This window comes from Trichomycterus rosablanca, chromosome 11 (genome assembly GCF_030014385.1).
Source record: "Trichomycterus rosablanca isolate fTriRos1 chromosome 11, fTriRos1.hap1, whole genome shotgun sequence".
Classification (NCBI taxonomy): domain Eukaryota; kingdom Metazoa; phylum Chordata; class Actinopteri; order Siluriformes; family Trichomycteridae; genus Trichomycterus; species Trichomycterus rosablanca.
The window spans coordinates 29049205-29064183 of NC_085998.1; the positions used below are offsets into that span (position 1 = coordinate 29049205).

The 14979-nt window shown below is 40.8% G+C and overlaps 1 protein-coding gene across 1 annotated transcript; it reads right to left on the minus strand.

Moving 5' to 3' along the window:
* Positions 1-1358: 1358 nt before the first annotated feature.
* Positions 1359-8452, minus strand: LOC134322918 (ankycorbin-like). The gene is made up of 4 exons (XM_063004330.1): positions 8281-8452; positions 4967-5094; positions 1557-1645; positions 1359-1480 (listed from the first exon to the last, which is right to left on the minus strand). Exons 1-4 carry the CDS (start codon positions 8326-8328, stop codon positions 1359-1361), a joined length of 387 nt encoding a protein of 128 aa, XP_062860400.1. The 5' UTR covers positions 8329-8452.
* Between the last annotated feature and the right edge of the window lie 6527 nt (positions 8453-14979).

Sequence of the window (14979 nt, forward strand, 5' to 3'; positions counted from 1 at the left end):
ATAAAGACACGGATGAGCGAGTTTGGTGTGGAAGAACTTGAGTCCTGACCTCAACCCGATAGAACACCTTTTGAATAAATTAGAGCGGAGACTGCTAGACAGGCCTTCTCGTCCAACATCGGTGTCTGACCTCACAAATGCGCTTCTGGAAGAATGGTCAAACGTTCCCATAAACACACTCCTAAACCTTGTGGAAAGCCTTCCCAGAAGAGTTGAAGCTGTTATAGCTGCAAAGGGTGGGCCGACATCATATTAAACCCTGTGGATTAAGAATGGGACGTCACTCAAGTTCATTTGCGTGTGAAGGCAGACGAGCGAATACTTTTTGCAATATAGTGTATATCCCTCGTTGTCGTGGGTAAAAGTACACCCAATTACGATTCCCTCACTTGTTTACAACTCACCTGCTTATGGTGGAAAGCTGTGGTGGAACTACAATATTCTATAAACGTATTATTCTTATTTTACTTAAAGTATAAACTAGGGATGTAACGATACACTCTGCCCACAATACGATATTTTCACGATTTTTTAAAACCAAATGAAATTTAAGACAAATGAGTGCTTATTTTTTATTTATCTAAATAAAAAACAATCAAACAATCAAAACAATGCTGCACATTTTTGTGTAAAAAAACTGAAATGAAATTTTTACAACAAATCCCTCATTATATAAATTAATGAATAATACAAATAAAGTGACCTCAAATAAATCACCATTTTCCTAAAACTGTGTAGTGACAGGGTTGCCAGGTCAGGCATAAATCACCACCACAACCTTTGAATTTTCACCCATTTTGAATTAAGCCCGATTTGGTAACCAGGCATGGTGGCTAGCGCAAGTGTCCTCTGCTGTTTAAAATGAATATCGATTCGTTTTTCTTCAATTAACGATTTAAATAGTTCCAAAAAAGCATCGATTTTTAACTGTCTTGTGGTGTATCGTTACATCCCTAGTAAAAACAGTGGAAATCTTTTCTTTATACTTTTACCAGTTAAATAAAGACTCGAGGGAATTACCAAATACCTGACTCATCTTGTTTCCTGCATTTTACAAAACGTTCTAACTTTTTCAGGAATGGGGTTTGTATATGTTATACAAAATGACTTTTGCCGTGCAAACTTGTTTTAAGGTACATTACCCAATCCTTCAACGGTGTATTCATTCAGCTAGGCTATTATTATTCACCATGAAGTAGCTCTACTGTTTACTGTACACTGCTGCTGTGGTATGAAAAACCTGCTCTGTCACAGCTATGTAACTCAGCCTTGTTTAACAAACTCTGGAATGCTACTTTTTGGTGGGGCTGTTTTTACAAGACACAGCACTGGCACTGTTTGCCCTTCTAGGGCGGCTATCACACAGCCATGTCTTCCTGCGATTGTTTATAAAGTGAAAGCAAGGCTTGCTCTACCTGTAACAGTCGCTGCACACATGCAGAATGGCCACCACTTGCAGAAAGATGCAAAGCCGTTTTACCTGCGGGTTAAAAACATACTTATAAGTCTGACTCAAAGATCGGCGGGGCAGAAAATCGTATTGTGGAATCTCTTACCGGCAGCATCTGTAGAGTATAGGTTGACTCCGTGTGCAAGGAAAACATTGAGGCTGTTGATTAACCCCTTACAAGCTGTGAGATGAAGTCTGAATTGGAAAAAAACAAACAATAAATATTCATTTCTAATTTTTGATGATTGTGAATTATTATTTTTTACTTCCTTTTAATTACAAAATGCTGGAGTGTCGATGGATAAGCAGAAAAGGAAAATGAAAGGACTGCAAGAACGTGGCAACAGGAAGATTCGAAGGCTTGCGGATAAACAGAGATGCTTACAAGCAGGGGTGTAACTACCGGGTTCACTGGGGCCCATGGCGTAGGGGGGCCCTCCACGACATGAACTCAACCCCCCACCGCACTGCCCCAACCCACTGGCTGCACTCGCCAGGTTGTTATTATTATATTACAATATTGTAGCAGCGATATGTGAGTCACATTCAGCTCAGCCAATCAGAATGCAGTACCTGGCATGAAAATTTTCTTTTTTTGCACTGGGGCCCATGGACACGGAAGCATGAAGCTACAGGTGCAGCGTTAGGTTCTTCCTAATTAAATATGCTTTATTTAAACTGACTCCCTGAAATCATGCTAAGCCTTGTACTGGACTAAACTGCATTGCCATTAAGAAGTCAACACTAAAGAACCCTAACAGTTTACATCTCTAATGTGGAGTTTGCATGTTCTCCCTGTGTCTGCATGGGATTCCTCTGGGAGCTCCGGTTTCCTCCCGCAGTTCAAAGACATGCAAGTGGGGTGAACTGGAGATACAAAATTGTCCATGACTGTGTTTGACATGAAACTTGTGAACCTTGTGTAACGGGTAACTACCGTTTCTGTCATGAATGTAACGAAAGTGAGCTTGAGCTTGGTGAAAGGCGCTATATAAGTTGAACTTATTATTATTATTATAAAACATGGCGTTAAAGTCCTAATAAATAAGTACATTTACATCTCTAACAAGATGGACAACGTCAGAAGAACTTTCATTGAATTTTACCACCACTTTATCTTGGGGTTGGGGTCAGGGTTGCCGTGGGTCTAGTTTCCCTAGAAACACAGGGAACGCAGTAATACATCTTGGACAGAGTGCTGAGTGCTGAGATTCCAGCAGTAGTGGGTTAGTGCAATTGAGCGCTGCACCACCAAACCAAAGCAAAATGCACTTCTATTTGGCTACAATGTCCTAAACAGGGGCGGCACGGTGGCTCGGTGGGTAGCACTGTCGCCTCAAAGCAAGAAGGTCCTGGGTTCGATCCCCAGGCGGGACGGTCCGGGTCCTTTCTGTGTGGAGTTTGCATGTTCTCCCCGTGTCTGCGTGGGTTTCCTCCGGGAGCTCCGATTTCCTCCCACAGTCCAAAAACATGCAGTCAATTGGAGACACTGAATTGCCCTGTAGGTGAATGTGTGTGTGTGTGTGTGTGTGTTTATGTGTGTATGCCCTGCGATTGACTGGCGCCTCATCCAGGGTGTTATTGTGTGCCTTGCGCCCATTGAAAAAGCTGGGACAGGCTCCAACACCCCCCCCCCCCCCGACCCTAACTGGATACGCGGTTGTGAGTGAGTGAGTGAGTGTCTTAAACAGGATGCCAATCCTTCCAGCCTCAGGTCAACCCCCCCAGACATAGCTAATCATGTCTTTGCATAGACACATGACCAATGGGGGTTCGAAACCTGGATCCCAGAAGTAGTGGGATAGCATAATTTATCACTGCTCCACCCGAGCACCCACAGACACAATTAAAAAAGGAAGAAAACAATCACTACCAACTGAACAGCCATATTATAAGCGTTTCCTCCTGCAGTTTGTTGCCCTTCAGGCTTGTCAACCTTGACCATGAACCGGACGCTATATCTTTGTTGTGGCTCCACTTATCTGTTAAGCTTAAACCTATTTGCAATTCCAAAGATCTCCAATGTTTTTTACAGATTAAATGAATTGTATTTTGTACATATAAACACATTTGAATTTGATGCCTGTAATAGAGGCATGTTTACCACTGTGTTACATTACCTTCTTTAATAATTACACTTTTTAATCATTTAGGAACTGAGGATTCTACTTGTTGCAGATTTGCTAGTAAAATTTTGCCCATTTCTGCTTGATACAAGATATTAGCTGCTTAACAGTGCATGAACCATAATGTTTTGCAAATCATTTCTGACCAGTATTTAACTGAAATCACAATGAGACAAATTTGGCGAATAAACCTTTTGCTTCTTTTTTTTATACACACTTAAAAAAAATTCATAGATGGATTTGAATTGTATAGTACCACTGTGTTACAGCAACTGTTTAAAGTAAACCTTTGTCTATTCGCTGCTCAACAGTCTGTGGTTTTCGTTGGCGTAAACTGTGCTTTATAAAGTGCCACTCATTTTTAATTTGAGACAGGTCCGGACTTGACTGGAGTCTTTCTTTAAATGAATATTAGGATCCCAGTAGGGTCTAGCCAATCTCCAGACTTAAACTGCACTCAAAATTTATGAAGAAGTCTGAAACCGGGATTCCATTAGAGGAATACGTGTACAGATAAATGTACACCAATCAGCCATGACATTAAAACCACCTCCTTGTTTCTACAGTTCTACAATTACTGACTGTAGTCCATCTGTTTCCCTCCATACTTTTTTAGTCTGCTTTCACCCTGTTTTTAAATGGTCAGGACCCCCACAGGACCACTACAGAGCAGGTATTAGAGCAGGTATTATTTAGATGGTGGATCATTCTCAGCACTGCAGTGACAATGACATGGTGGTGGTGTGTTAGTGTGTGTTGTGCTGGTATGAGTGGATCAAACACAGCAGCACTGCTGGAGCTGTTAAATACCGTGTCCACTCTTTGTCCACTCTATTAGACACTCCTATCTAGTTGGTCCACCTTGTAGATGTAAAGTCAGAGACGATCGCTCATCTATTGCTGCTGTTTGAGTCGGTCATCTTCTAGACCTTCATCAGTGGTCACAGGACGCTGCCCACGGGGCGCTGTTGGCTGGATGTTTTTGGTTGGTGGACTATTCTCAGACCAGCAGGGACAGTGAGGTGTTTAAAAACTCCAGCAGCGCTGCTGTGTCTGATCCACTCATACCAGCACAACACACACTAACACACCACCGCCATGTCAGTGTCACTGCAATGCTGAGAATGACCCACCACCCAAATAATACCTACTCTGCAGTGGTCCTGGGAGAGTCCTGACCATTGAAGAACAGCATGAAGGAAGGCTAACAAAGTATGCAGAGAAACAGATGGACTACAGTCAGTAATTGTAGAACTACAAATTGCTTCTATAATGTAAGTGGAGCTGATAAAATGGACAATGTGTGTAGAAACAATGAGGTGGTTTTAATGTTATGGCTGATTGGTGTATAAATGATTATTGTACCCATATTTAATAAATTGGTACTTACGCGGAGCATCCTTCAGCATCCTGTTTGGTGGCGACGGCTCCTTTCTTGAGTGTGGCTGCAACTTTCTCCACGTCGCCTTTTTCCACTGCTCTCAGGAGACGCTCATCATACTTGTTCCAGTCTGTGTTCTGCAATGTCAAATCACAATGGGATGTCAAGAATACAACAAAAAGACATATTAGACATATAAGCTCAAAGTCCACTAAAACTATTATGGAGTTGGTTCCCAGTCCTAGTTGGTTCCCTATTGGATAGCAGCCTCCATTTTTCCTGGTAAGCTTTATTGCTTGGTTTTGGAACATGAGTAAAGGAATTTTATTCCATTTAGCCACAAGAGCATTAGCGTTGTTGGGCACCGAGTAGCACAGTATGGCATGGAAGACTTAATGACGGCATTACACAATTATTATTGTAGAATGTCATGTAGAATTTGATCCACAGACTATTTTTGGACGTCATGTCTTAATTTTTATCCTGGTTATGCAGCGTAAATTGTTGACACACCGACTAGGCATAACATTATGACCACTGACAGGTGAAGTGAATAACACTGATTATCTCTTCATCACGGCACCTGTTAGTGGGTGGGATATATTAGGCAGCAAGTGAACATTTTATCCTCAAAGTTGATGTGTTAGAAGCAGGAAAAATGGGCGAGCGTAAGGATTTGAGCGAGTTTGACAAGGGCCAAATTGTGATGGCTAGATGAAAAAAACTGCAGCTCTTGTGGGGTTCGATCCAACAGACGAACTACTGTACATCTTGGTGCCAGATACCACAGCACACCTTCAAGGGTCTAGTGGAGTCCATGCCTCGACGGGTCAGGGCTGTTTTAGCAGCAAAAGGGGGGCCAACACAATATTAGGAAGGTTGTCATAATGTTATGCCTGATCGGTGTATAGATCCAGGTCCTTAAAAACTATCTCCAGTATTGTCTTCTGACTGCACCTCATTTCTGACCCCTAGCACCGGAGCTGCCCACCCCAATTTTAGACAAAGGCACATAAATTAGGGGTTCTAGGTTATAGAAACTAGTGGTGATCAAGGATGTTGGGTTGCTGTCGTTCTGCCTCTCTTGTCCGATCACTCAGGTTTGATGGCAGTGGGGGAGGTGGGCGCTGACGTCCTGTGAAAGCCTTCATGACTTTGTTACCTGCTCGCTCTTTCTTTTAGTTATGCTGTAATAATTAGGGGTGCCAGAGTTGCATGTTACTCTCTGCAAAACTGACGTTTAACTTTTAACGATTTCAAATTTTTCTGACAGAAACCTGTTTACCCCCTCGAAGTTAAAGACTGCAAGTCTAGACTGCTGTGCCAACAATGCTGCTCCCGCTAGATATGACAGAAACCTGGTGTGTTTGCACCGAAAATGTCCAGAATTCACTACAGACTGAATAATGAAGAACTCCAATTTTTTACATTATTGTTTTTGTTATTATTATTTTATTTATATGGGCAGCTGTAGCCTAGTGGTTAAGGTGCTGGTCCAGTAATCAGCAGGTTGCCACTGTTGGGCCCTTGAGCAAGGCCCTTAACCTTCGGTTGCTTAGATTGTATACTGTCACAACTGTAAGTCGCTTTTGAATAAAAGCATCTGCTAAATGCCGAAAATGTAATGACATTTTTTTTTGCTAGTTATAACAATTAAGTTCAGTTTAATTTTCTGTATGTAAGATTTGTGTAAACCCTTTTTATTCAAATTATTCTCTAGGCCACCCAAAGAGAGGTGGTTTCTTCCTGTATTTATAAGGGAGTTTTTTCTTGCCAATGTTGCCCTCGGCTTGCTCAACAGGGGTTTTTGGTCTGTTGATCCTGGATTCTGTAAAGTTGCTTTGACACAATGTCCATTGTAAAAAGCACTGTACAAATAAATTGGACTCCAATTAAGTCCTAGACATATTGCAAGAATGTCAAAGCAAACAGGATGTACCTGACCACAATTTGAAGTGTTACAGAGAAGGGTCTGAATACTTCAGTGAATTAGACATTTTGGGTTCAAATTTGTACTTAATTATCAAAAGACTCATTGCATGAACATTATGAGTAATTAAGTGTAGCTTAGTGGATAAAAATGGCAAGTCAAATTCACAACACAATAAGGTGTGCAGAAAGTCAGGGGTCTGAATATATATATATTTAAGTTTGTATTATTATTTTATGTTTAAACAATGATCATTCAAAACAACAAGAGCTGCTATATACACCGATCAGCCATAACATTAAAACCACCTCCTTGTTTCTACACTCACTGTCCATTTTATCAGCTCCACTTACCATATAGAAGCACTTTGTAGTTCTACAATTACTGACTGTAGTTCATCTGTTTCTCTACATACTTTTTAACCTGTTTTTACTCTGTTCTTCAATGGTCAGGACCCCCACAGAGCAGATATTATTTAGGTGGTGGATCATTCTCAGCACTGCACTGACAATGACATGGTGGTGGTGTGTTTGTGTGTGTTGTGCTGGTATGAGTGGATCAGACACAGCAGCGCTGCTGGAGATTTTAAATACCGTGGTCCACTCACTGTCCACTCTATTAGACACTCCTACCTAGTCGGTCCACCTTGTAGATGTGAAGTCAGAGACGAGCGCTATCGTATCTATTGCTGCTGTTTGAGTCGGTCATCTTTGAGATCTTCATCAGTGGTCACACGACACGACGCTGCCCACGGGGCGCTGTTGGCTGGATGTTTTTGGTTGGTGGACTATTCTCAGTCCAGCAGTGACTGCTGTGTCTTATCCACTCATACCTGCACAACAGATAATACCTGCTCTGTGGTGGTGGTCCTGGGACGGTCCTGACCATTGAAGAACAGGATGAAAGTGGGCTAACAAAGCATGCAGAGAAACAGATGGACCACAGTCAGTAATTGTAGAACTACAAAGTGATTCTATATGGTAAGTGGAGCTGATCAAATGGACAGGAGGTGGTTTTAATGTTATGGCTAGTGTGGCTCAGACCAGCTCAGGTGAATATCTGACAGGATTTTTTGACAGCTGGTCTGTCAAAATTCTTGGTCTCTCGACAGAAACCGTGTAAATATAGTAGATAATAGATATTTTATATGTATATTGTGGTAAATAAACAGTTTATACCGACTTTTAAAGGAATTAAATAGACAAAACCACGGAAATTCGGCGGTTTTGAATTAGCTCACACCCGTAATTGTTCTACGAAAGCTCCACCTCAGTACACGGTAAGCTAACCAAAGCTATTTCCTAAACTACACGCTGAACTATATCAACAGACTAAAGAAACGATTATCTAAGATTATATATATATATATATGTAGGAATTAAATATTACTCACGCTGTGTAAACTCTCCTGTTTCTTCAGTCGCTGTTTAAAACTTTTCATGGCTGTTTAAACTTTCACTCAGGCAAGTACACTTGTTCTCTCGAACGAAAGTTGTTCAGCCCACCGAGCCCAGCTCAGCTCGCCTCTTTCCTGTGCGGTTAGGACTCCAGGGTTCAGTTACCGAGGACAGGACAGGACAGGACAGGACAGGACAATATGGACTACAACATTCATATAAACGGTCCTATCGGTGCGGGTAAAGTCTCAGTGCGAAGGTCGCTCAGTGGTTTATTGTTCTGCCGCTTTACAGGATTATACACCCGCTTTCATAATAGCACACACACCACACACACACACACACAACCCTATTTCCAGAAAAACTGGTACATTTACTTACAACCCCAAATCAGAAAAAGTTGGGACAGTATGGAAAATGCAAATAAAATAAAAACACAGTGTTCCTTACATTTACTTTGACTTTTATTTCATTGCAGACAGGATGAACCTGAGATATTTCATGTTTTATCTGCTCAACTTCATTTCATTTGTTAATAAACATCCATTCCTGCTTTTCAGGCCTGCACCACATTCAAAAAAGAGTTGGGACGGGGGCAATTTAGGGCTAGTAATGAGGTGAAAAAACGAAATAATGATGTACATTGTACATTTTCATTTTTAGCATTCTCAGTCCAGCAGTGACTGCTGTGTCTTATCCACTCATACCAGCACAACACACACTAACACACCACCACCATGTCAGTGTCACTGCAGTGCTGTAGTGGTCCTGGAAGAGTCCTGACCACAGACATCCCAAGTTGCAAAAACTCATTTCAGGGAGGCACCCCCGGACTCGGACCTCGACCCCGACCCCCCAAGCCCCCCCCCCACCCCCCACCCCAAAACTGAGCTAACTAACTGCTAACTGAGCTACTAAGCTAACTGTTCGCATCACAAACACATTAATGTGTACTACATAGTGCACTAGATAGTGTGAAAGATAATACAGTAGATTTATGTTCCCTACATAGTGCACTAGATTGCATATTAGAAAAGAATTTATGTTCCTTACTTAGTGCACTTATAGTGTACTAGATAATAGACTTATGTTTCTTACATAATGCTTTAGGTAGCGTATTAGTTAACGGATTTAGGTTCCCTACATAGTGCACTAAATTGTATATCATATAATGGATTTATGTTCCCTACATAGTGCACTAGATAGTATTTTAGATATGAATTTATGTTCCCTACGTAATGCACTAGATAGTGAATTAGACAATTGGTTTATGTTCCCTACACAGTGCACTAGATTGTATATCAGATCACGGATTTATGCACACACACACACAACCCTATTTCCAGAAAAACTGGTACATTTACTTACAACCCCAAATCAGAAAAAGTTGGGACAGTATGGAAAATGCAAATAAAATAAAAACACAGTGTTCCTTACATTTACTTTGACTTTTATTTCATTGCAGACAGGATGAACCTGAGATATTCCATGTTTTATCTGCTCAACTTCATTTCATTTGTTAATAAACATCCATTCCTGCTTTTCAGGCCTGCACCACATTCAAAAAAGAGTTGGGACGGGGGCAATTTAGGGCTAGTAATGAGGTGAAAAAACGAAATAATGATGTACATCGTACATTTTCATTTTTAGCATTCTCAGTCCAGCAGTGACTGCTGTGTCTGATCCACTCATACCAGCACAACACACACTAACACACCACCACCATGTCAGTGTCACTGCAGTGCTGAAGAACAGCATGAAAGCAGGCTAACAAAGCATACAGAGAAACAGCTGGACTACAGTCAGTAATTGTAGAACTACAAAGTGCTTCTATATGGTAAGTGGAGCTGATAAAATGGACAGTGAGTGTAGAAACAAGGAGGTGGTTTTAATGTTATGGCTAGAGACCAGCTCAGGTGAAAATCTATCTATCTAAAGTTTATTTTATATGCATATTGTGGTAAATAAATTAGCAGACGCTTTTATCCAAAGCGACTTACACAATGAGCAATTGAGGGTTAAGGGCCTTGCTCAGGGACCCAACAGTGGCAACTTGGTGGTGGCGGGGCTTGACCCGGCAACCTTCAGTTTACTAGTTCAGTACCTTAATCACTGAGCTATCACTGCCCTTATGCCCATGATGTGATTCCAAAGATGATCAGAGGATCTCCAGTTTGTCAACAAATGTGTGAGAAAATTATTGAAATGTCTAAAAACAATGTACCTCAAAGAAAGATTAAAAAGCGATTTGCATATTTCTCCCTCTACAGTGCATAATATCATTAAACCATTCAAGGAATCAGGAGAAATTTCATCTAGGATGGACCATCACACAGTGGAAACGTGTATAGTTGTCAGACGAATCAGCAATCCAGATTTGGAAAAAATAGACACTGTGTGCTCTGGACCAAAGACGAAAAGGACCATCCAGACTGTCATCAGGAACAAGTCCAAAAGCCAGAAGAGCAACATATGCTGCCTCCATGCATTTTTCAACAAGACAATGCAAAACCACATGCTGCACACATTACAAAGGCATGGCTGCGGAAGAAGAGGGTACGGGTGCTGGACTGTCCTGCCTGCAGTCCTGACCTGTCCCCAATAGAGAATGTGTGGAGAATTTTGAAACTGAAAATGCGACAACGACGACCCCGTACTGTTGCACATCTTAAGACGTGTTTGCAGGAAGAATGGGACAAAATAAAAGCTGAAACACTAAATCACTTGGTATCCTCGGTGCCAAAACGTCTTTTAAGTGTGGTAAAAGGAATAGCAACATTACAAACTGGTAAATGCTTTACTGTCCCAACTTTTTTTGGAATGTGTTTCAGGCCTGAAATGCAGGAATGCAGATAAAACATGACGTATCTCAGGTTCATCCTGTCTGCAATCAAATAAAAGTCAAAGTAAATGTAAGAAACTCTGTGTGTTTTATTATTTGCCTTTTCCATACTGTCCCAACTTTTTCTGATTTGGGGTTGTATTTATATAATTGTACAAACTGAGGCAGCGCTTGTGAAAGCACCCAAAACAAACACTGGGTTATTATGTTTGTGATATAAAAAAGATCATAAAAAGAAGAATGGTAATACAACATAAAAGAATCATGTTCAATGGGGTATGTATGTTCATCCAAGTCCCATGACCTGAACCTCTTTGTTTTAACCTGTCGGGTATGCTCAAGAAAAGCCTAAAGAACTGTATTGAAAACAGTTTTTAGGCTCCTTACTTTCAACAAGTTACTGTGGTAAATTATAGTAATTATTGGTTCTTTCATTTTATTTAAATGTTTAACCATGCTATTAACATGATTTATAATGGCACATTATAGTAATTATGTCTGTTACTATTATAACAGTTTGTCTGGTGTATTACATGGTAATGCCATGGGTATTTAACATTTGCCCCCAGCTACTACCACAGATTTACTCCTGTGAATTGTGACAATTAAGGGAGTTACATTAAACATTATTAACCAAACCACATACCACTATAATTTTTGTGGTATGCTATAATTATGAAGTTAATTATATATTTAACCATGACTTTACTGTAGTAATTACATTAACTGTAATGTTCGTGACTTTGCATTTGGCAACAGCATACAAAGCATTTAAATTATACCTGTGTAATTACTGATCACTGATTACTAACACCCACTGAAATTTTATTTGTTTTGTCTATGTAAACCAGGGGTGCTTATCTTGCGCACCAATAAAGCATTGGTAGAGCCCTACAGTGATGTTCTCAGACATCCCAAGTTGCAAAAACTCATTTCAGGGAGGTACCCCCGGACCTGGACCTTGACCCCGATCCCCGAAGCCAAAAAACAAAAAAAAACAAAAAAAAACTCTCGCACACACCAAAGGATATGGGTGATAACAGAACATTTAGGAGCTGCTAACTGAGCTACTAAGCTAACTGTTCGTGTCACAAACACATTAATGTGTACTACATAGTGCACTAGATAGTGTGAAAGATAATAGATGTATGTTCCCTACATAGAGCACTAGATTGCATATTAGAAAAGAATTTATGTTTCATACTTAGTGCACTAGATAGTGTACTAGATAATAGACTTATGTTTCTTACATAATGCTTTAGGTAGCGTATTAGTTAACAGTTTTAGGTTCCCTACATAGTGCACTAAATTGTATATCAGATCACGGATTTATGTTCCCTACATAGTGCACTAGATAGTATTTTAGATATGAATTTGTGTTCCCTACATAGTGCACTAGATAGTGAATTAGATAATTGGTTTATGTTCCCTACACAGTGCACTAGATTGTATATCAGATCACGGATTTATGTTCCCTACATAGTGCACTATATAGTGTATTAGATAACGCATTCATGTTCACTACATAGTACACTAGAAAGTATAACTAGATGATGATTCGTGTTCCTTACATAGTGCACTGGATAGTGTATTACATAATTAATTATGTTCCCTACATAGTGCACTAAATTGTATATCAGATAATGGATTTATGTTCCCTACATAATGCACTAGACAGTATATTAGACAATTGATTTATGTTCCCTACACAGTGCGCTAGATTGTATATCAGAACACGGATTTATGTTCCCTACGTAGTGCACTATATAGTGTATTAGATAACGCATTCATGTTCACTTACATGATGATTTGTGTTCCTTACATAGTGCACTAGATAGTGTATTACATAATTAATTACAGTATGTTGCCTACACAGTGCACTAAATTGTATATCAGATAACGGATTTATGTTCCCTACATAGTGCACTAGACAGTATATTAGACAATTGATTTATGTTCCCTACACAGTGCGCTAGATTGTATATCAGATAACGGATTTAATACGCGATCGGGGAATAAAGTCTGTGTCGCCTGCATGCGCGTGTGCGCACACTCTTGGCCGCTCGTTCTAGATTCCGGGAGATTTTATCTGACTTGCGGGCATCAGGGAGCCGCTATGTATATGCGGGAGACTCCCGGAACTTCCGGGACACTTGGGATGTCTGTGTTTTTCCAAACACAGGCAGCAGATAAATACCAAGGTAAGTAGTTAGATTAGTCAGATTTGGCCATTGTTTATCATTGTTTGTCATTTAAAGAGATTTAAATAGGACTAAACCTAGGAAACAGTAAATATTAGTACCAAAAATACTGTAGTCAGTAGTTCCACAGCAGTCCATCGTCACAATGGCTTTCTTATTGCTCAAAATCGTCCTCACGATGATTGAACTGAACCTAACATTTGTTTACTTCAACCTGTATTTAGTTGTTCTTTAAGTCCTGTGTGTCACCTGTCATGAAAGCTGCTGACTTAAAAACATTTCTGATGCTGTTGTAGCTTTGGGTCTACCCTGTCAGTTTCCAAGTGCTATTTAATGCTGTAGGTAATGGTGCTCAATAACCCCTTGGCTTTTTTTCTCTCCAATTTATTTATAGGAAAGACCTACCCATAACAGTGTGCTGCTCTATTTTGTCAGTTGCCTTTTTTCTACACTACTACATCAACGTTATCGATGTAGAGTGCAGACTCGTAGGGCCCCTCCAACACACAAGCAAACACTGGGTGTGTTCGAAAACCTAGTGAGCTCTCTACATAGACAGCATACCTATGCGCGCTCCCGAGAAGTAGGCTGGTCGAAATCCTGGACGTCTTAATATCTAGTAAGATATCTTAAAATTTCAACGGTATTTTGACTATAGAACGAGTGAGCATCTGATGCTGCCTTAGCGGCGAAGGCAATCCCAGCATTCAATGCGGCACAACTTTTCTCACAAAAACAAACAAACAAAAATAGCAGACAATGCAGGGCAACGAATAGATATACTTTCAAATGTAAATAAATTATCATTGATGATTAATTTGTATAAAGGTGTACAACTGTATCTATTTGCAAGTTCAGGCTTGTCAGAACTATTTTTTTTTTTTTTTTTTTTTTTTCCCCCTTTTCTCCCCCTTTAGCGCATCCAATCGTTTGATTTGCATTGTGCTTCCTGCCCTGACCGAGGAGATCGAAGCTAACCCATATCCCCTCCGAAACATGGGCAGCAGCCGGATGCATTTTTGCCACCCACACATTGATGACTGTGGCACCACCCAGCGTTGCATGCGGAGAGACACACCCTAAGGGCACTCTTCCTCATCTCTGTGCAGGCGCCTCCAATCAGCCGGCAGAGGTCGTAATCGCGTTCCGACGGCGAGAGACCCACATCTGGTTCTTTGTCCCGTCCCCCAACTGAGCAACCGGCCAATCGTTGCTCATACAGCCACTCAGCCTCGAACCGGTAAGGCAGAGCTGGATTCGATACGATGTACTCAGAATCCAGCTCTGGTTGTAGCGTGTCTTTTTACCGCTGCGCCACCCGAGCGGCAGGTCTGGGACAATTTAACCGTTTTCGGTACTTGGTGGAAGATGTTATTTGACATACTAGCACGTTGTGCCACCTCATACAATTTGTTTGAATGGCTTGATACTAATCGCGTTAGCTTAGTAAGCAAAACCCGATGTTATCGCTGTCTCAGTAGTGCGTTCGAATAACCTGACTTTTAAGTCCATGACTTATTAGAATCCTCTCTGCTGAGGCAGCTGCATATGTAGGCATTAAGAGCAAGGTCTCTAGGTTTTCGAACACACTCATTGTCTACACAGTCTGCTGCAGACTCCAACCCTGACCTAGAGTGCAGAATCACAAGCAG